The sequence below is a fragment of the Dendrobates tinctorius genome, unplaced genomic scaffold, assembly GCF_039654945.1.
Source record: "Dendrobates tinctorius isolate UK_male_01 unplaced genomic scaffold, ASM3965494v1 ptg000116l, whole genome shotgun sequence".
Taxonomy (NCBI): Eukaryota; Metazoa; Chordata; class Amphibia; order Anura; family Dendrobatidae; genus Dendrobates; species Dendrobates tinctorius.
In genome coordinates, this window is record NW_027361784.1 from 36,098,484 (window position 1) to 36,119,096 (window position 20,613).

At 44.7% G+C, this 20,613-nt stretch overlaps 1 protein-coding gene across 3 annotated transcripts in view; it reads left to right on the forward strand.

Moving 5' to 3' along the window:
• CCN4 (cellular communication network factor 4) overlaps positions 1–20,613 on the forward strand; it is a 171,099-nt gene that overhangs the window by 87,231 nt on the left and 63,255 nt on the right. Inside the window, exon 1 of one of the 3 annotated variants that reach the window (XM_073590358.1) lies at positions 5,584–5,771. The exons of the other annotated variants lie outside the window; for them this stretch is intronic. Coding sequence (XP_073446459.1) covers positions 5,724–5,771 — 48 coding nt within the window. The 5' untranslated portion in view covers positions 5,584–5,723. Of the gene's footprint in view, positions 1–5,583; positions 5,772–20,613 lie in introns of those variants that run through there. 3 annotated transcript variants of the gene reach the window in all.

Genomic DNA, 20,613 nt, shown 5'->3' on the forward strand with positions numbered 1-20,613 from the left:
TCCACCAATCAAACGACACTCCTGGGCTGCTGCTGGACTGCGATTGGCTAATGGCACGCGTCTCCTGCCGGCGCCACTGATTCAGATTCAAGGTCGCATTCCCCAGCAGTCAGACAGTGTGTCACCGTGTGTGGGCCCTCCCGTCACGCCAGGGCCCCGGCACTTGCCCGGGTACGCCGGGTGCTGACGCCGGGCCTGCAGCCCGCCCCTGCCCCTGGGCCCCCAAAAAACCTTGGGCCCGGGGCGACCGCCCCATCCGCCCCTATTAAGATCCGCCATTGGGTATTTGCCAGGTGACCTGCCTTGCCACATTTAAAGCACTTATGAGGCTGCCCAGGATAGAAACACACACCCCTCTCCCTCCCAATAAATAAGGAGTTGGGTAAATGGGCAGTGATGTTATTGCATTGGCGCAGTTTCACCAAAACCCGCCACCCTCCCGTCCAGATACCATCGCTGTCTCTGCATTTGGTGAGGTCAGAGACCAGGTCACAATGCCTCCGGAGCCACACCACAATGTCCTGCGGGGGAACAGACTCATTCCAGAAGATGACATTTACAGTGACAGTATCTGGCTTAGAGATGGGAATAAAGCTGAACTTACTCCAGCCCTCCTTGTCTCTAAACTTGGGGAAACTAGACCAGAATCTGTCCAGGTCAGACATGAGCTTAAAGCTGACGTCATAGCCCTGCCTGTCTGGAAGATTAATCACTGCCAGGATGCTGACTGGCACAAACCCCATCTGGTGGCACAAGAGCTCCCTGACGACAAACCTCCTGTCCGGCAGGTCCTCCTTGGCACCTCTGTGCCGGAAACGCACAACGTTTCTCCGTTTAAACGCCTGGCCTGTATAATTGGTACCAGAGGTAAAGGACGGAGCACCACGACTCCAGGCATTACTGGGGGTACTGTGCGGGGTCACATTGGGTTGACTGACGGGGTGAAGGTCTGCAGCAGGAGGGGCAGCCACACCTTGTGTGCTTGAAATTAAAGGTGGGAAATCACAGACATTATCATGCACATTGTTATCATCAGCATCAATGTCATTATCAGACTGTGCAGCGTCCACCAAAGATACTGTGCTCCCCCAAGCCCCCGACCCCCCAGATATAGTGCGGTTATCCCCAGCATCAGAGCCCTGCTGGGCACCATCAGTAATGACCGGCACATGTCCACTTCCCAACTGTTGTGCTTGGCATTCTGAGACTTGTAGTCCCTCTGCTGGAAAGTGCAGTCCATGCTGCTGCTTGGAATCTGCTGCAGGCTGCTCTGCTGGGCATTCTGAGACTTGTGGTACACCTGCTGGAATCTGCATAACATGCTGCTGCTTGGGGTCTGCCGCAGGCTGCTGCGGCTGCAGTATTTGACCCTTTTGGAAGCAGAAACTTGCAGGCTGCAGCACTGGCCGCACCGGCTTCTAGGGCTCACCTGGGACAATGTCTGAGCTGGAACCTGCAGAGTCCTGCTTGTGTGATATAAACAGTTCCTGGTTCCTATAAGTCTCTGCCAGGGGTCCCATCTTCTCTAGGACACAGTCCATGTCCTTCACCACTTTTGCCAGCTGTATGCCAAGCATGTTCAGAGTCTGATCACAAAAGGTGTGATCTCCACCAGGATTAGCAGCCTTTACATTATAGCCCATTTCTATTTGCTTCTGCAGCAAGTCTTTGTGCTGCTGTAACTCACCGAGCCTCTTGACCAGTCCTGGGATCTCCTCTGCGACCTGAAGCTCAGGTGCACGTGGCGTCTCCTCCTGGGATCCTGCTTTCAGCAATGTCCCTGGATGCTTGAAACCAGACGTCTCCTTAACTTTCACCACCACTGGTTTCATGGTTCCAGGCTCCACAGCACTTTTACTGCTGCCACCTGACTGCGACCTTGTGCGCCCAGAGCTCGCCATGCTGGCCACCACATGCTGCTGCTGCAGGTTTTCCTGGAGCGTCTGTCTCTCCAGAGAGGTTCTCCTCTGTCTGCTGGGAGTCAGCTGCACACCTGAAGATGGTGATGGCACCTCCTGAGCTGCAGGCTGCTTTCCTCCATTCAGCTTCTCACCAGTAGATTTCTTTTGGATTTCTCCTTGTTGCACTTCACTCTGCTTGCCTTGGCTGGCCGACTGCTTAACTGGAACTTTCTTACCCACAGCCATGGCTTTTCCTTGTTCCGTTACTTTTTGCACTTTCACAGCTTCACCTTTCTTGCTGCTGCTACTTCCATTCTGAGCTTTCTTTCCCTCAGAAACAACTTTGGGACTTGCATCCGCCTTAGACACAGCTTGAGCGTTACTTCCAAGTGTAGGCCTGGAAGCCTGGGGCTTGCTTGGGGAGTTACCCCGCCCAGGGTGGCCTCCCCCTGGGCTTGCTCCAGACATCAGGAGAGCTACAAACACACAACCTCACAGCTAGGAGGCAGTATTATAGTAGTTACATTCTTGTACATAGGAGCAGTATTATAGTAGTTATATTCTTGTACATAGGGGCAGTATTATAGTAGTTATATTGTACATAGGAGCAATATTATAGTAGTTATATTCTGGTACATAGGGGCAGTATTATAGTTATATTCTTGTACATAGAAGCAGTATTATAGTAGTTATATTCTTGTACATAGGAGCAGTATTATAGTAGTTATATTCTTGTACATAGGAGCAGTATTATAGTAGTTATATTCTTATACATAGGGAGCAGTATTATAGTAGTTATATTCTTGTATATAGGAGCAGTATAATAGTAGTTATATTCTTGTACATAGGAGCAGTATTATAGTAGTTATATTCTTGTGTATAGGAGCAGTATTATAGTAGTTATATTCTTATACATAGGGAGCAGTATTATAGTAGTTATATTCTTGTGTATAGGAGCAGTATTATAGTAGTTATATTGTTGTACATAGGGAGCAGTATTATGGTAGTTATATTCTTGTGTATAGGAGAAGTATTATAGTAGTTATATTGTTGTACATAGGGAGCAGTATTATAGTAGTTATATTCTTGTACATAGGAGCAGTATTATAGTAGTTATATTCTTGTGTATAGGATCAGTATTATGGTAGTTATATTGTTGTACATAGGGAGCAGTATTATAGTAGTCATTTTCTTGTGTATAGGAGCAGTATTATAGTAGTTATATTCTTGTACATAGGGGGCAGTATTATAGTAGTTACATTCCTGTACATAGGGGGCAGTATTATAGTAGTTACATTCCTGTACATAGGGGGCAGTATTATAGTAGTTACATTCCTGTACATAGGGGGCAGTATTATAGTAGTTACATTCCTGTACATAGGGGGCAGTATTATAGTAGTTACATTCTTGTACATAGGAGCAGTATTATAGTAGTTATATTCTTGTACATAGGGGGCAGTATTATAGTAGTTACATTCTTGTACATAGGAACAGTATTATAGTAGTTATATTCTTGTACATAGGAGCAGTATTATAGTAGTTATATTCTTGTACATAGGGGCAGTATTATATTAGTTATATTCTTGTACATAGGTGCGGTATTATAGTAGTTATATTCTTGTACATAGGAGCAGTATTATAGTAGTTATATTCTTGTACATGGGAGCAGTATTATAGTAGTTATATTCTTGTACATAGGGGGCAGTATTATACTAGTTATATTCCTGTACATAGGGGCAGTATTATAGCAGTTATATTCCTGTACATAGGGGCAGTATTATAGTAGTTATATTCTTGTACATAGGGGCAGTATTATAGTAGTTATATTCTTGTACATAGGGGCAGTATTATAGTAGTTATATTCTTGTACATAGGGGCAGTATTATAGTAGTTATATTCTTGTACATAGGAGCAGTATTATAGTAGTTATATTCTTGTACATAGGGGCAGTATTATAGTAGTTATATTCCTGTACATAGGAGCAGTATTATAGTAGTTATATTCTTGTACATAGGGGCAGTATTATAGTAGTTATATTCTTGTACATAGGGGCAGTATTATAGTAGTTATATTCTTGTACATAGGAGCAGTATTATAGTAGTTATATTCTTGTACATGGGAGCAGTATTATAGTAGTTATATTCTTGTACATAGGAGCAGTATTATAGTAGTTATATTCTTGTACATAGGAGCAGTATTATAGTAGTTATATTCTTGTACATAGGAGCAGTATTATAGTAGTTATATTCTTGTACATAGGGGCAGTATTATAGTAGTTATATTCCTGTACATAGGAGCAGTATTATAGTAGTTATATTCTTGTACATAGGGGCAGTATTATAGTAGTTATATTCTTGTACATAGGGGCAGTATTATAGTAGTTATATTCTTGTACATAGGAGCAGTATTATAGTAGTTATATTCTTGTACATGGGAGCAGTATTATAGTAGTTATATTCTTATACATAGGAGCAGTATTATAGTAGTTATATTCTTGTACATAGGAGCAGTATTATAGTAGTTATATTCTTGTACATAGGAGCAGTATTATAGTAGTTATATTCTTGTACATAGGAGCAGTATTATAGTAGTTATATTCTTGTACATAGGAGCAGTATTATAGTAGTTATATTCTTGTACATAGGGGCAGTATTATAGTAGTTATATAAGGGCGGTACTACTTATATTCTTATACATAGGAGCAGTATTATAGTAGTTATATTCTTGTACATAGGAGCAGTATTATAGTAGTTATATTCTTGTACATAGGAGCAGTATTATAGTAGTTATATTCTTGTACATAGGAGCAGTATTATAGTAGTTATATTCTAGTACATAGGGGCAGTATTATAGTAGTTATATTCCTGTACATAGGAGCAGTATTATAGTAGTTATATTCTTGTACATAGGGGCAGTATTATAGCAGTTATATTCCTGTACATAGGGGCAGTATTATAGTAGTTATATTCTTGTACATAGGGGCAGTATTATAGTAGTTATATTCTTGTACATAGGGGCAGTATTATAGTAGTTATATTCTTGTACATAGGAGCAGTATTATAGTAGTTATATTCTTGTACATAGGGGCAGTATTATAGCAGTTATATTCATGTACATAGGGGCAGTATTATAGTAGTTACATTCCTGTACATAGGGGCAGTATTATAGTAGTTACATTCCTGTACATAGGGGGCAGTATTATGATCATTTTATTTACATAGGAGGCAATTGTAGTTATCTTTTTATTCATAGCAGGATTTTGTTTGTCCTCTTTGGTTGGTAGAACCACACTTGATGACCTCGCTGTGTGAGCAGTCAGGGATCCTCTCTGATAATGGAGGTCTTTTCTCCCTGTCTTTCCTTTCTCAGTACAGGACATATTTTGAGCAGACACATTATTAATTTCAGGTCTGAGCAGCGTCTCTGTATTTCCAGCAGTAGGTCAGGAGACGTGGTATACTGCTATTGTCTCCACTTTAATCACTTGCAGGCACATGGGGCATCTTGCATTTCTTATGACTTTCCTACTCCTTTAAGAGAACCCAGTGCAGTGGTTCCAGGAGGTGGGGAGGAGAGAATGGGAGGTTGGAGATCTGTCTCCAGAGGGGATCTGCAGGGCTTGTCTTAATTCCTGACGTCAGATCTGTCTCTTTAAAAAAAAAAAAAAAAAAGAATGAGAGTATGAGACAAAAGGCCATAAGTGCTTTCTGTATGTGTGACCTGGTGCTGCCCGGTACTCCACGTCTCGCCTCCACCAGTCATTCTGCATCCGAGAGAATTCCTGCTGCCTCCAATCAATGTATTTAACACTGGTTCCTAGTGATGAGGTGGCTCTTATATTGGATTTTAGCAGCAAGCAGCATTGGTCAGGTGAGTACCAGGGATCACGGCTTCATCGATTGACAGGTACTCAATGCATGCAACTAACTTTGGATGGAGCAGAATCTGTCATTTCACTTTTCGAGATCTGCATCACTTTAATGTCCTTATCTGCAGTCCCATGCAAATTTATAGCTCACCTTGATGTGTGAAGTGGCTTACTCAGCTCTGCTGCATCAAAATCAATTGCAACGTTGTATCAGCATCATCAAATCTGTCGCTTTGGGTTTTTTTTATTGCGATACGGTTCATTTAATTGCAATTTTGTATTTTTTTTTAGCCAAGTCTCTGTGGGATCATCCAGCTCAGGGGTCAGCAACTTTTGGCATGTTAATGCTGGAAAACTACAAATTTCAGCATGCCCTGAGAGCAGCCTGAGAGTTGTAGTTCCACAAGAATTTGGAGTGATGCAGATCCCCAGTGATCAGTACTTGCAGTTACCAGAAGGTGCGAACAGAGCCGAGTTTGTCATTCATGGTCATCACTTTATTAATTTGATCCTTTCCCTAAAAGACTGCAGGTAAAATTACTGCATGTAAACAATGACAAACCCAGCTCTGCTGCATCCACTCCGCTTAAGGGTATGTGCACACGTTGCAGATTGCTGTGCGGAATTTTCTGCACGGAATCTGCATCTCTTGGCAGAATCCGCAGGTCTAAATCTGTGCGGTTTTTATGCTGATTTCCTGCGGATTTATTGCGGATTTTGTGCAGATTTCTATAATGGAATGGGTGTAAAAACGGAATTCGCACAAAGAATTGACATGCTGCGGAAAAAAAACGCTGCGATTCCTCACTCATTTTTCCTCCTCATGTGCACAGCAAATTTTTTTCCATATGTTAACATTGTACTGTAAATCACTTGCGGATCTGCAGCGGATCCTCAGCGGCAAATCTTCTGCAGATCCGCAATAAATCCGCAACGTCTGCACATACCCTAAAGGGAAACTCTACATTAGTAGTTTTTCTCATGTAAAGTGCTATAGTTGTGCAAGGTTCTCTTTAATTTGGGAAGTTTGGGTCAGACTCAACACACGTGGCAGAAACTTTATGCTGGAGGAGAAAGGAGGGGGAGAGAACACAACTTTAGGAAACAAGTTCTGTGTCTGGAAGGAGAACACTCGTGTATTGTCCAATAAACAGTCCCAGAACGCCGGGAGATTCGCTTTCTCTTATCAGAGATGAATTAATTCTCCCCATTGATCTGGATCTCCGGCTGTGCCGTTTTCTGGGGCAATGTGTCCTTGGCTACGATTTTCTCTTGGCCGTAGATCATCCTCCTCCCAGATCTTTTTCTAGGGGCAGGTAAATTCTTGGAGATGCACATACTTCAGTGACAGTTCGGGATGACACCGCCTGAGGCGCTGCCTGTACACTTCATACTGTACACCTGAGCTGCTGTCAGAGCCTAATCCCATGGAAGGCGTGGATCCCAGCAGGCGGCGTTTTCCTAGGAGCACGAACGATAACTTGTGAGAAAATGTGAACCTGCGTTGACCGTATTGAGCATCAGTGTCCAATGTTAAAATTATGGCAGCAAATTTATCTTAATTTTGCAACGGACCAGGGGCGTACATAGAAATCAAGGGGCCCGTAGCAAAAGTGCTAATTGGTGGAGTCATTAGGGTTACGGCATATAGGTACAGTCAAAGAAGGGATTACCTCCCAACTATTAATTACAAGGTGATATCAATGACACTACAGTGCCCACAGCAATGAATGATTCCCCCATAGTGACTCCAACACAGTATGTTGTCGCCACAGTGCCCCAACACAATACGATCTCTTCACATTGCCCCCAACACAGTATGATGTCTCCACATTGCCCCAAACACAGTATGATGTCTCCACATTGCCCCCAACATGGTATTATGTCTCCACAGTGGCCCCCACACAGTATGATGTCTCCACAGTGCCCCCAACACAGTATGATGTCTCCACAGTGCCCCCAGCACAGTATGATGTCTCCATAGTGCCCCCAACACAGTATGATGTCTCCACAGTGCCCCCAACACAGTATGATGTCTCCACAGTGCCCCAACACAGTATGATGTCTCCACAGCTCCACAGTGCCCCCACACAGTATGATGTCTCCACAGTTCCCCCAACACAGTATGATGTCTCCACAGTGCCCCCAGCACAGTATGATGTCTCCACAGCTCCACAGTGCCCCCACACAGTATGATGTCTCCATATTGCCCCCAACACAGTATGATGTCTCCACAGTTCCCCCCACACAGTATGATGTCTCCATATTGCACCCAACAAAGTATGATCTCCACATTTCCCCCAACATATTATGATGTCTCCACAGTGCCCCAACACAGTATGATCTCCACATTGCCCCCAGCACAGTATGATCTCTCCACAGTGCCCCCAACACAGTATGATGTCTCCACAGTGCCCCAAACACATTATGATGTCTCCACAGTGCCCCAAACACAGTATGATCTCCACATTGCCTCCAACACAGTATGATCTCCACATTGCCCCCAACAAAGTATGATCTCCACATTGCCCCCAACACAGTATGATGTCTCCACAGTGCCCCAAACACAGTATGATGTCTCTGTAAGGGGGTTATAGAAACTGCCCTGAACCTCCAAACTTGTCCCGGTTAAGTGTGTATATTTGTATAATTGTGTATATATTATTGGTTCGTAATGATATGTGTAAAATCTGCAATGAAAATATGTATATTATTAGGGAAAGTGTAGTGCACATGTTTGGTCACTAGATGGGGGTATTATAGGTGTGCTTAGTGTAGGATAAGAGTTTATTTGTGTAAATGGTTAACCGTAGGGGTTAACTGGGTGTAAGGCAGGAATAGTTCCTGGGTAGATTCAGTCAGGGCTAGGTAGCCCGAAGTGCTCGGGTGGGCTAAATGCCTTAGATACTCAGCGCCCCACAACGTTTAAGGAGGAACCCAACCATCCAGAGTCAGTGGGACAGCATAGCCTCAGATACAGCTGCGACAGCATCTATGGGAACTTGGGATACAGGATAAGTCACCTCAGCACCGCAGGGCAGGTCACTCACCATGTGGCAGGTCATTGCTTGGGCTGATGCCCTCAGAACGGGGGCAAAACGGCTAAGGGAACACCCGTATGCAGTGAGGCTGGCCAGGGAGGACGCTGAGGATCCGTTGGAAACAGTCCGACCCAAGAACGTGCTGTGTGACAGGGAAAGGAGTGTAGGGAAAGATGAAGTAACGTGTAACGTACAAGCTGTCGAAAATGTTGTAACAAATCTGGATGTGCTGCGAAGTTATGAAAGTAAAGTTTTATGTTTTGAGTTGCACCTGGACTGTGTCTCTGTTTATTCAGAAGCAGCCGGAGGTGACCTTAAAGAATGGAGAACAGACCCTGATGACGCAGGGGACAGAGAGGCAAGTGAGCTGACAGTGGAGCGTGATTTTTATGTATTGGAAGGTCAGCGCACACAAGGCCCGATGACCTCAGCCATGACTATGGCCCTGGCTGACCTCTACATCTCCACAGTGCCGCCAACACATTATGATGTCTCCACAGTGCCCCAACACAGTATGATGTCTCCACAGTGCCCCCAACACAGTATGATGTCTCCACTGTGCTGTCAACACAGTATGATGTCTCCATAGTGCCGCAAACACATTATGTTACCACAGTGCCCCCAACACAGTATGATGTCTCCACAGTGCCCCCAGTACAGTATGATGTCTCCACACTGCCCCAGCACAGTATGATGTCTCCACATTGCCCCCAACGCAGTATGATGTCTCCACAGTGCCCCCAACACAGTATGATGTTACCACAGTGCCTCCAACACAGTATGATGTCTCCAGAGTGCCCCAACACAGTATGATGTCTCCAGAGTGCCCCAACACAGTATGATGTTACCACAGTGCCCCAACACAGTATGATGTCTCCAGAGTGCCCCAACACAGTATGATGTCTCCACAGTGCCCCAACACAGTATGATGTATCCACAGTGCCCCAACACAGTGTGATGTCTCCACAGTGCCCCAACACAGTATGATGTCTCCAGAGAGCCCCAACACAGTATGATGTTACCACAGTGCCTCCAACACAGTATGATGTCTCCAGAGTGCCCCAACACAGTATGATGTCTCCACAGTGCCCCCAACACAGTATGATGTCTCCACAGTGCCCCCAACACAGTATGATGTCTCCACAGTGCCCCAACACAGTATGATGTCTCCACAGTGCCCCAACACAGTATGATGTCTCAACTGTGCTGTCAACACAGTATGATGTCTTCATAGTGCCGCAAACACTTTATGTTACCACAGTGCCCCCAACACAGTATGATGTCTCCACAGCTCCACAGTGCCCCCAGTACAGTATGATGTCTCCACAGTGCCCCCAACGCAGTATGATGTCTCCACAGTGCCTCCAACACAGTATGATGTCTCCAGAGTGCCCCAACACAGTATGATGTTACCACAGTGCCCCAACACAGTATGATGTTACCACAGTTCCTCCAACACAGTATGATGTTACCACAGTGCCTCCAACACAGTATGATGTCTCCAGAGTGCCCCAACACAGTATGATGTTACCACAGTGCCCCAACACAGTATGATGTCTCCACAGTGCCTCCAACACAGTATGATGTTACCACAGTGCCTCCAACACAGTATGATGTCTCCAGAGTGCCCCAACACAGTATGATGTTACCACAGTGCCCCAACACAGTATGATGTCTCCACAGTGCCCCAACACAGTATGATGTCTCCACAGTGCTCCAACACAGTATGATGTATCCAGAGTGCCCCAACACAGTATGATGTTACCACAGTGCCTCCAACACAGTATGATGTCTCCAGAGTGCCCCAACACAGTATGATGTCTCCACAGTGCCCCCAACACAGTATGATGTCTCCACAGTGCCCCAACACAGTATGATGTCTCCACAGTGCCCCCAACACAGTATGATGTCTCCACAGTGCCCCCAACACAGTATGATGTCTCCACAGTGCCCCAACACAGTATGATGTCTCCACAGTGCCCCAACACAGTATGATGTCTCAACTGTGCTGTCAACACAGTATGATGTCTTCATAGTGCCGCAAACACTTTATGTTACCACAGTGCCCCCAACACAGTATGATGTCTCCACAGCTCCACAGTGCCCCCAGTACAGTATCATGTCTCCACAGTGCCCCCAACACAGTGTGATGTCTCCACAGTGCCCCCAGCACAGTATGATGTCTCCACAGTGCCCCAACACAGTGTGATGTCTCCACAGTGCCCCCAGCACAGTATGATGTCTCCACAGTGCCCCCAGCAAAGTATGATGTCTCCACAGTACCCCCAACACAGTATCATGTCTCCACAGTGCCGCCAACACAGTATAATGTCTCCACAGTGCCGCCAACACAGTATGATGTCTCCACAGTGCCCCCAACACAGTATGATGTCTCCACAGTGCCCCCAGCAAAGTATGAAGTCTCCAGAGTACCCCCAACACAGTATGATGTCTCCACAGTGCCCCCAGCACAGTATAATGTCTCCACAGTGCCCCCAACACAGTATGATGTCTCCACAGTACCCCCAACACAGTATGATGTCTCCACAGTGCCGCCAACACAGTATGATGTCTCCACAGTGCCCCCAACACAGTATGATGTCTCCACAGTGCCCCCAGCAAAGTATGATGTCTCCACAGTGCCTCCAACACAGTATGATGTCTCCAGAGTGCCCCAACACAGTATGATGTCTCCACAGTGCCCCCAACACAGTATGATGTCTTCACAGTGCCCCAACACAGTATGATGTTACCACAGTTCCTCCAACACAGTATGATGTTACCACAGTGCCTCCAACACAGTATGATGTCTCCAGAGTGCCCCAACACAGTATGATGTTACCACAGTGCCCCAACACAGTATGATGTCTCCACAGTGCCTCCAACACAGTATGATGTTACCACAGTGCCTCCAACACAGTATGATGTCTCCAGAGTGCCCCAACACAGTATGATGTTACCACAGTGCCCCAACACAGTATGATGTCTCCACAGTGCCCCAACACAGTATGATGTCTCCACAGTGCTCCAACACAGTATGATGTATCCAGAGTGCCCCAACACAGTATGATGTTACCACAGTGCCTCCAACACAGTATGATGTCTCCAGAGTGCCCCAACACAGTATGATGTCTCCACAGTGCCCCCAACACAGTATGATGTCTCCACAGTGCCCCAACACAGTATGATGTCTCCACAGTGCCCCCAACACAGTATGATGTCTCCACAGTGCCCCCAACACAGTATGATGTCTCCACAGTGCCCCAACACAGTATGATGTCTCCACAGTGCCCCAACACAGTATGATGTCTCAACTGTGCTGTCAACACAGTATGATGTCTTCATAGTGCCGCAAACACTTTATGTTACCACAGTGCCCCCAACACAGTATGATGTCTCCACAGCTCCACAGTGCCCCCAGTACAGTATCATGTCTCCACAGTGCCCCCAACACAGTGTGATGTCTCCACAGTGCCCCCAGCACAGTATGATGTCTCCACAGTGCCCCAACACAGTGTGATGTCTCCACAGTGCCCCCAGCACAGTATGATGTCTCCACAGTGCCCCCAGCAAAGTATGATGTCTCCACAGTACCCCCAACACAGTATCATGTCTCCACAGTGCCGCCAACACAGTATAATGTCTCCACAGTGCCGCCAACACAGTATGATGTCTCCACAGTGCCCCCAACACAGTATGATGTCTCCACAGTGCCCCCAGCAAAGTATGAAGTCTCCAGAGTACCCCCAACACAGTATGATGTCTCCACAGTGCCCCCAGCACAGTATAATGTCTCCACAGTGCCCCCAACACAGTATGATGTCTCCACAGTACCCCCAACACAGTATGATGTCTCCACAGTGCCGCCAACACAGTATGATGTCTCCACAGTGCCCCCAACACAGTATGATGTCTCCACAGTGCCCCCAGCAAAGTATGATGTCTCCACAGTACCCCCAACACAGTATGATGTCTCCACAGTGCCGCCAACACAGTATAATGTCTCCACAGTGCCGCCAACACAGTATGATGTCTCCACAGTGCCCCCAACACAGTATGATGTCTCCACAGTGCCCCCAGCAAAGTATGATGTCTCCACAGTACCTCCAACACAGTATGATGTCTCCACAGTGCCCCCAGCAAAGTATGATGTCTCCACAGTGCCCCCAACACAGTATGATGTCTCCACAGTGCCCCCAGCACAGTATAATGTCTCCACAGTGCCCCCAACACAGTATGATGAATCCATAGTACCATGCATACAGTATGATGTTCCCCCGCACAGTGTGATGCCCCTCTCTGGCTTTCCACATACTATGATGACTCTACAGTGCTCATCAACATAGTATGATGTTCCTATTGTGCTCCCAATCCAGCATGATGACTCTACAGTCATCCCAACACAGTATGATGTCCCCACAGTTCCTGCACTCTCCCACTCAGCCTATGAGACCCCCAGTTACCCTCCCACACAGTATTATGGTTCTACAGTGCCCACCAACACCATTCCACCATTATATTCAACCATATCTGCCTACTGAGAATACAGATACTGTTCATATTGTGTCTTATAGGTGCCATAGTGACCACATAGTCTGCTATGTTAGTATGCCACTACCCCAGACTTTTCATATAAGCTGGGTCCTTAAAGGGCATCAATCTGTCAGTAGGATAAACCCCCATAAGCTACTTATATGGACATGGAAGTCATAGAAAGCTGAATAAAATGATACCATGACATCTGCGATCCTATGTCTTATTATAGAGAAATCTATGTTTTTCTTAGTATGTAAATGAGCTGTTAAGATCTATGGGCTGGACATAGATCTCCCTGAGACTCCGCCTCCAGGGGTAATTATAAATAGAAAGGAAGATACCAGTTACTATAGGAGGATACTGTCAGTCAGAAGTATATCTACAGAGGTGAAACTGCCTATGGGGAGCATAACATGGCCAGAGAGGGAGGTGGGAAGAGGAGGAGACAACATAAACTTTGTATTATGTCTCCATTCCTCACTCAATGTTTGGGAAACACGGCATCTCTCTCGATTGATGCATTGCATCGGTGGAGATAGAGCGTTTCCTATGGTATACTAATGTATTGTACACTGTTATATGGGAAGGGCTACAGATTGTGGAGTAGGCCTCATTTATGAAAAAAAAGCTCTCTGTTACCCATATCAACTAATCACAGCGTAGCTTTTATTTTAACTCATCTTTTTTAGAAATGAAAGCTGCTTTCTGATTGGCTGCTATGGGCAACAGAAACCATTTTTCTGCTAGACCGTTTAGATAAATGGCGCTTGGCAGCGTCTCAGCCACGTTCTCTTACGTAAGAGAATTCTTCAGAAGGCCTCTCCCATTTTAATCTCAGCTCATTGCTCGAGTGTCTCCCTGAAAAAAAAGGCATCTTTGCATTATGATAGGGCTAATTCTGGACAATTCCTTTATGCTACGTCTCTGCATATAGTCTACATTAGCATTCGCTCTCAGGCTCATTGTCTCGGGTGCAGTATTGGCCAGCGGAGTATAAAACTCTGAGAACTTCTTCCATTTTGGCTCAGTTGTCTCGGAGTATATTAGGGATTTGGAGCGCTACATAGTCTATTTTGGCTGATTTTAGAAATGTAACAGGACTGAGTTTGTCAGATGTAGCAGGGATGAAGGTAGCTGAGCTTGTTAACAGAACCTTAAAGGGATATTCTCAAGTTTGGATTCTCCTGTATTTCCTATCCTGACTGCTGGGATATCCATTGATTTCATGAACCAAGGATCCAGAGAGCAGTGGTTGATGCACACTGCCGCTCCATTCGTTCTTAATGGGATACCTAACACCTGGTGCTTGGGATTGGCTGGGGTTCCAGAAATCAGACCCCCCCAGCGATCCTATCCCATGCATAGGCAATAGCTTCTAGACTTAAAAATACCCCTTTAAAAGGGATTTTACTGAACCCCCTGAAATAATTTTCAAGTATTAAAAAGAGGTGCATAAATTAATACATTCAAAATGAAATTTGCAACAAATTTCATCAAAGAATCGGATTTGTCACATGGTTTTCAGCCTCAAAAATGGAAGCAAATGTGTTCCACTTAATGAGAGAAGCAAACCTCTTGAAAGAATTGGTGAAAATTTGTACAAGAAGTACAGCAAAGGAATGTATGGGTGCAGCAGGGGTCAGCCAAGGGGGTGGAGCCGAGGTCAGAGAAGAGACACATTGGCAGGGACTGGCTCTGTTGTGGGGATGGCACAGGGTGCAGGGGCCGCCGCCAAAAATGTTAAGTTGAAGCTTGTGGACCCAATATAAAATGTTCAACAAGGCCCCCCAACTATCATGGATCTTTAATAGTATTGGTCTTATCATAGGGGTCAAAAGGACCTCTTAGGCCTCTCTAAGCTCCAGTGACAGCAGACAAGATGAGACTTTAAGTGGTAAACCTTTAAGGGCAAGAAGGGAGCAAAGGGGAAGTGAAGATGGAAAAGTCAAGGAAGAAACACAACCTGGTAGGGGCAAGGAGAAGACACAACCTGGTAGGGGCAAGGAGAAGACACAACCTGGTAGGGGCAATGAAGAGACACAACCTGGTAGTGGCAAGGAGAAGACACAACCTGGTAGGGGCAATGAAGAGACACAACCTGGTAGGGGCAAGGAGAAGACACCACCTGGTAGGGGCAATGAAGAGACACAACCTGGTAGGGGCAAGGAGAAGACACAACCTGTGTTATGAATGAGTCACCGTACGAGGCAAAAACAGAAATACTAGCTAAGTCCAGAAAACCAGAGAAGTTGGCAGCTATCGGATTGCAGACCCCTGAACCTATCAACAACAACTAGCAGTAGCCGTGGGGGGTTCCTACGGTGCCCTAGACCCCTCGATCACAGCCGGAGAACTAAATAGCCTAAAGACAGAAAGGGAAATCTAAACTGCCCCAGAGCAGACCCCAAAGCAATAGGCAGCCCCCAACATATAATGACGGTGAAGCAAGATGAAAAAACACACAGATAGAAAGGTAGGCTGAGCAAATGATGGGGCAAAAGCTAACTAAATAGGACAGGATAGAAAAGCTGCTGTCTGCAATCCGCCAAAACCCTATCAAAACAAGAGCCAACAGACTGATAGGGGAAAAAAGCCCTGAAGACGCTAGGCTTCAAAAAGACTATATCAGTACTCAGGTATTTTCTGAAGACAGAGCAAAAAAGGAATTCAGCTAACCCCAGCAGGGAATGGCAGAAATCCAGAAAAACAAGGCAAAACAAAACCAAAACACAAATGCAAAAAGCAGAGCAGAAAACTTAGCTTTTGAGGAGCAGGAATCAGACTGGTCTCCTAGAATCCCTCAGGCAAATCACCAGCAAGGCAGAAGGGCGTTGGCTGCCTTATATCCAGTCAGCAATTCCAGTCACCCAGTCATCATCGTCCAGCTCAGGTGCTTGGTAATCAGCCTCACTACCTTCCTTCACCAGAAGAGGGAGTTCATCAGACCTCAATGGTGAAGGGGAAAATGAACTCACAACAAACCTGGTAGTGGCAAGGAGAAGACAGCAAGTAGGCAGGGAGAGACAGTAGGATGGCACAGGCACTGTGGTTGGTCGGAAGAAGAGCAGTGTGAAGATAACATAACTACATTTTCCACTGAAGCCTCTGTGGCCCCTGACAGCCATCTCGTAATGCCTTAGTGTTGCCAGGGCTTGTGACCTTACAGTTTACATCTGGTCGCTGAATGTAGAGGGGCCCCAATATGTGTCACCTGCTCCAGATGGCAGCCAATCTCAGGAACAAATTGCTCTGGATACGGTGCCTCATAGGATGCGCCAACCACAGGTGCCCATTAATTTCCTGCAGGATTTACAGCATCGAAGCGTACCAGATGTCGAGAGGATGGAGTGGCCATATGTGTTTTTGAAAGGTAAACAAGACAGAGCAGTGGATGTTCCAGTTTACCATCTGCAGGTCCGGCCCGTATCTCCAAACTCAGCTCAATAATAAAAAGGACATAGAAAGAAACGGCACAAACTAGTGCAAGTGAGCGGGTGGTAAAAACTACCCGGCAGAGGTGTAGAGTGCAGGAAAATTCATACTAATCTATTTTTATATCCAAAGTTTTATACTAATTCATTTTATAATCTATCATTTAGAAATGCAATTTAGATTTTTTTTTTATATACAGAACTTCAAGTCATAAAGTAACAGGATAAAGTTTTGTCTTCCTGAAGTCACCACTGGGAGCTTACTGCATACTGTTTATGCATTGAACTTTATAGTAACACTGTATGCAGTAAGCTCCTGGGCTCCCTCTAGTGGCGGCTGAAAGTAACCAGAGTTTGAATATTATTATCATCTCTGTCTGTGCAGGGGATTTGGAACTTTCATCAGAAAAACTGAAATAGGAGGCTTTCTTCTATATAGCATGTTCACCCACAGTGCCCAATTATAGAGCTTATGTAGATGTGGATATCTCTCTCTATTGAAGTCATAAAAATAGTTGGCACACAATTTTACACAAACAGGAATATTTTTTAATCCTCCATCGTGTGTGTATAAATAGGTCTTACGTTATTATTTTACATGCGCTTTGTGAAAAAAGGCTTTTGTTGCATAAGCAGGCACCAGCCGGCGAGTCTACCCCGACCACACCTAGAAATGGACAAGCAAACAAGCCGCTTCCAAGTAAAGTCTCTCGTCCGGTGTCAGGATTTACAACCATCATGGTTGCTTAAGTTTAGTGACCAATGCCAGTCAGCTGCTGCCAAGGCAACTAAAATAATGAGATGCATTAAAAAAAGGCCTAAATGCTCATGTCCAGAACATAGTTTTATTATGTTGTTAAACATGTTCTACAAGGGTCTGAATGACTTTCTAGAAAAACGTAATCATCAGAAGTTAGAAATACTACATTTCTTTATGCCAAATATTGAGCCAATAATTTTTTTAACCCTAATATGGGGCAATTAGCCTCTGACTTGGGATTTTTTCATACTCTGCATCCACATTTGGGATAATAGGATGGACCTGATGGACCCTTGTGTTTATTGAACCTTATGAACTATGAAACCATCATTATAAAGGACATATACTGTACTACTCCTTGCATACAACCCTCAAGGGGTAGTTCTTTTTCAATCAGGTTTCTGCAGCCTGTTATAAAACAATATTTTTTTGCTTTTCTCACCTTTCCCAGGTCCACCGGTGAGTTTCCACCGCTTCTTCCAGTGCCTGACATTGGCTGGAGAGCTTACGTCCCATCGCCAGCAAAGCAATGGCTGGGAAGCTGAGCTCACTGATTACCCACTGGGCTGTCAAGGTGACATCAGAGCCACAGTTAATGTCAGACCCTGGGAGCAGCAGCCGGTGGACCCGGGGAGGGCGAGTACAACAAGGTTTTTGTTTTATAAAAAGCTGTAGTTGAGATAGAAATTTAATTGAAAGGGAACAACCCCTTTAAATGTAAACTTAAATGATGTCTGCTGTTAGTCAGTCCTAAGGGAGAGCTTAGGGGTTTATAGCATACTGTTTATACCAGGGGTGTAAAGAGACAGAAGAAGTGAAGCCCCTGTATAAGAGCAGTATGTGGGCCATTGGCAGTCCAATAGATCATCATAACGAGCATTACTTGCTGTTTTAGGGGTAAAAATGGGCTCCTTTACCCTCGGGCCCCTGTGCAGCTGCCAAGGTTGCACCAATGCTATTTCTGCCCCCGATTCATACATTGAGCTCTATACTAACACTGTTAAAAAATGCTCCTAATTTCCCTCTAGTGCTGATTTATTTTTTTCATGTAACTATATTAAGAGAAGCAGTTCAATTTAAAGAGGAACTGATGAAATTTCACCTCTCAGTTGCAGAGCTATTAGTAAAATGTTTGACACCTAATTAGTTTCAAAGCCCAAGTGGGTGTTATCAGATGGAGGGTGTTTACTTCTTCTCCCTGTATGAAACTGACCAATCATAAGCAGGCAGCAGCAATCAGGGGGAAGAAGAACACGCCCCCACCACAGATTAGAAGAGGTTTCTTCATGTGTGAGATGTATAATGTCAGACAGTCCTAAGAAGTAAACATCTTGGTGGTATCCTGTATGCTTTGAAAGCTTTTTTGGGTTGTCCCAGGGAGTGTGGGATGTAATTGTGCAACAGGTCTAGGTAAAAGCTATCACTTGTCAGAAGTGGAGGGATAACTGCAGCGCTGTGTAGATCAATGATCATTTCCTACTCTGATGCACTGTACCAGACTTCAGCTGTGTGAGCAGGACAAGGTCAAGAAGACTTTCAGAACCGTCACTGGTCGTACTTGTTAAAAGTCCTGACAATTCTGGGAGCCTGACAACAAAAGGGACAGGATTTAGCAGAACTGTACCCAAAAGTGGTCACTCGGGGGGTTCCATAAATGTCCTCATTGTAAACGTTGGTAATTCTGAATGTATAGCACATAACTAGTGCAGAGAATTTCTGTGGAAATCACCTTATGAAGTCACGGAGTCCGCGGCCGCAGACATCACCGAGGTCGGAGCAGAATTTAACTTCACCTCCAGACACAATAAAGAAAAACCAAAAGTGTATTTGTCGCACTTCATGCTGGTAACAACTTCATAAGGTTATCACCGAGTGAGAGGAGCTAATTGGCTAGTGAGTGCATAAAAAACGGAGAATTGGAGGAATGTGCGGCCCAAGGCGAGTGATGCTATCTGTCACCGCAAGTAACGCAAGAATTCAGCGTCTGAGCATCTTGTAGGTTTTGTCCGGCATTTTATAAATAGAAAGAAGTGATAGTATTAATATTGTCAAGATCTCTGCTTGCTGGAAAGATTCTTATTTAGAAACTAAAAACCAATCCAGCCATTTTTTAAAAACTTAAGGCAAAAAAAAAACATTTTGTGCGTACAGCTCCTATGCAGACCTGTGTGTTTCCTTACAGACTACAAACAACCCCGCATAGTCTGTCTGATCATGCAGTGATGTCATACTCTACCCTATCACCTCTTCTACTGTACAGATTATTAAGAAGAGGTTAAATATAGGGGGAGCTCAAGAGCTTACTGCATAGGGACCTACTATTGAGTGGACTCTATAAACAGTATGCAGTTAGCTTATAGGCTCCCTCTAGTGGTGACTGCAGAAAGACAGAAGTTTATCAGTTATCTCACATCTATGTAGGTGATTTCGAGCTCTTTATCAGAAAAAAAGGTTTATATCATTTTAAAACGTTAGAGTTCACTTTATAGCTATTTTAAAAAGTATATATTTTCCTCCAGTTTACCTGGAAGAACATACATTATCGTGACAACACAAAACACATTATTATAACCTACCTGATGCCTGCCGGACGGGGTATAATTATAAAGCTATTTGAGCTGCTCTGTCTCTCTGTAGATTTTCACATTCTTGAATTTAATAATAGAGGGGGATGGACAGCAGCGTAATAATAAAAGATATATGTGCCATGTTCACAAAGGTAAAGGGTAAAGGGGAATTTTGTGCTGAGATCATTGAATGTGAAGAAACCGGAGATTTTTATTATTGTTATATGCGATATACCCCATGGTGAGAATGTGACAGGAGATATATTTCTATACTACGGAGAACAAAAGTGGTGATCAGAGGGACTAGTCTGGACTGTCTCAATGATGATGTATTAATTAGATGATTGCTAGGATGACAGACTATTAATCGAGTGTCATTCCACCATCACATATCACATCCACTGTATAGATTATTCGTAATTAATATTTGTAATTGCCATGTGCAAAAAATTTCCTACAAAGAATTATGGTGTTTTTTTTTTTTTTTTTGTACATAGTATGGTGCCACC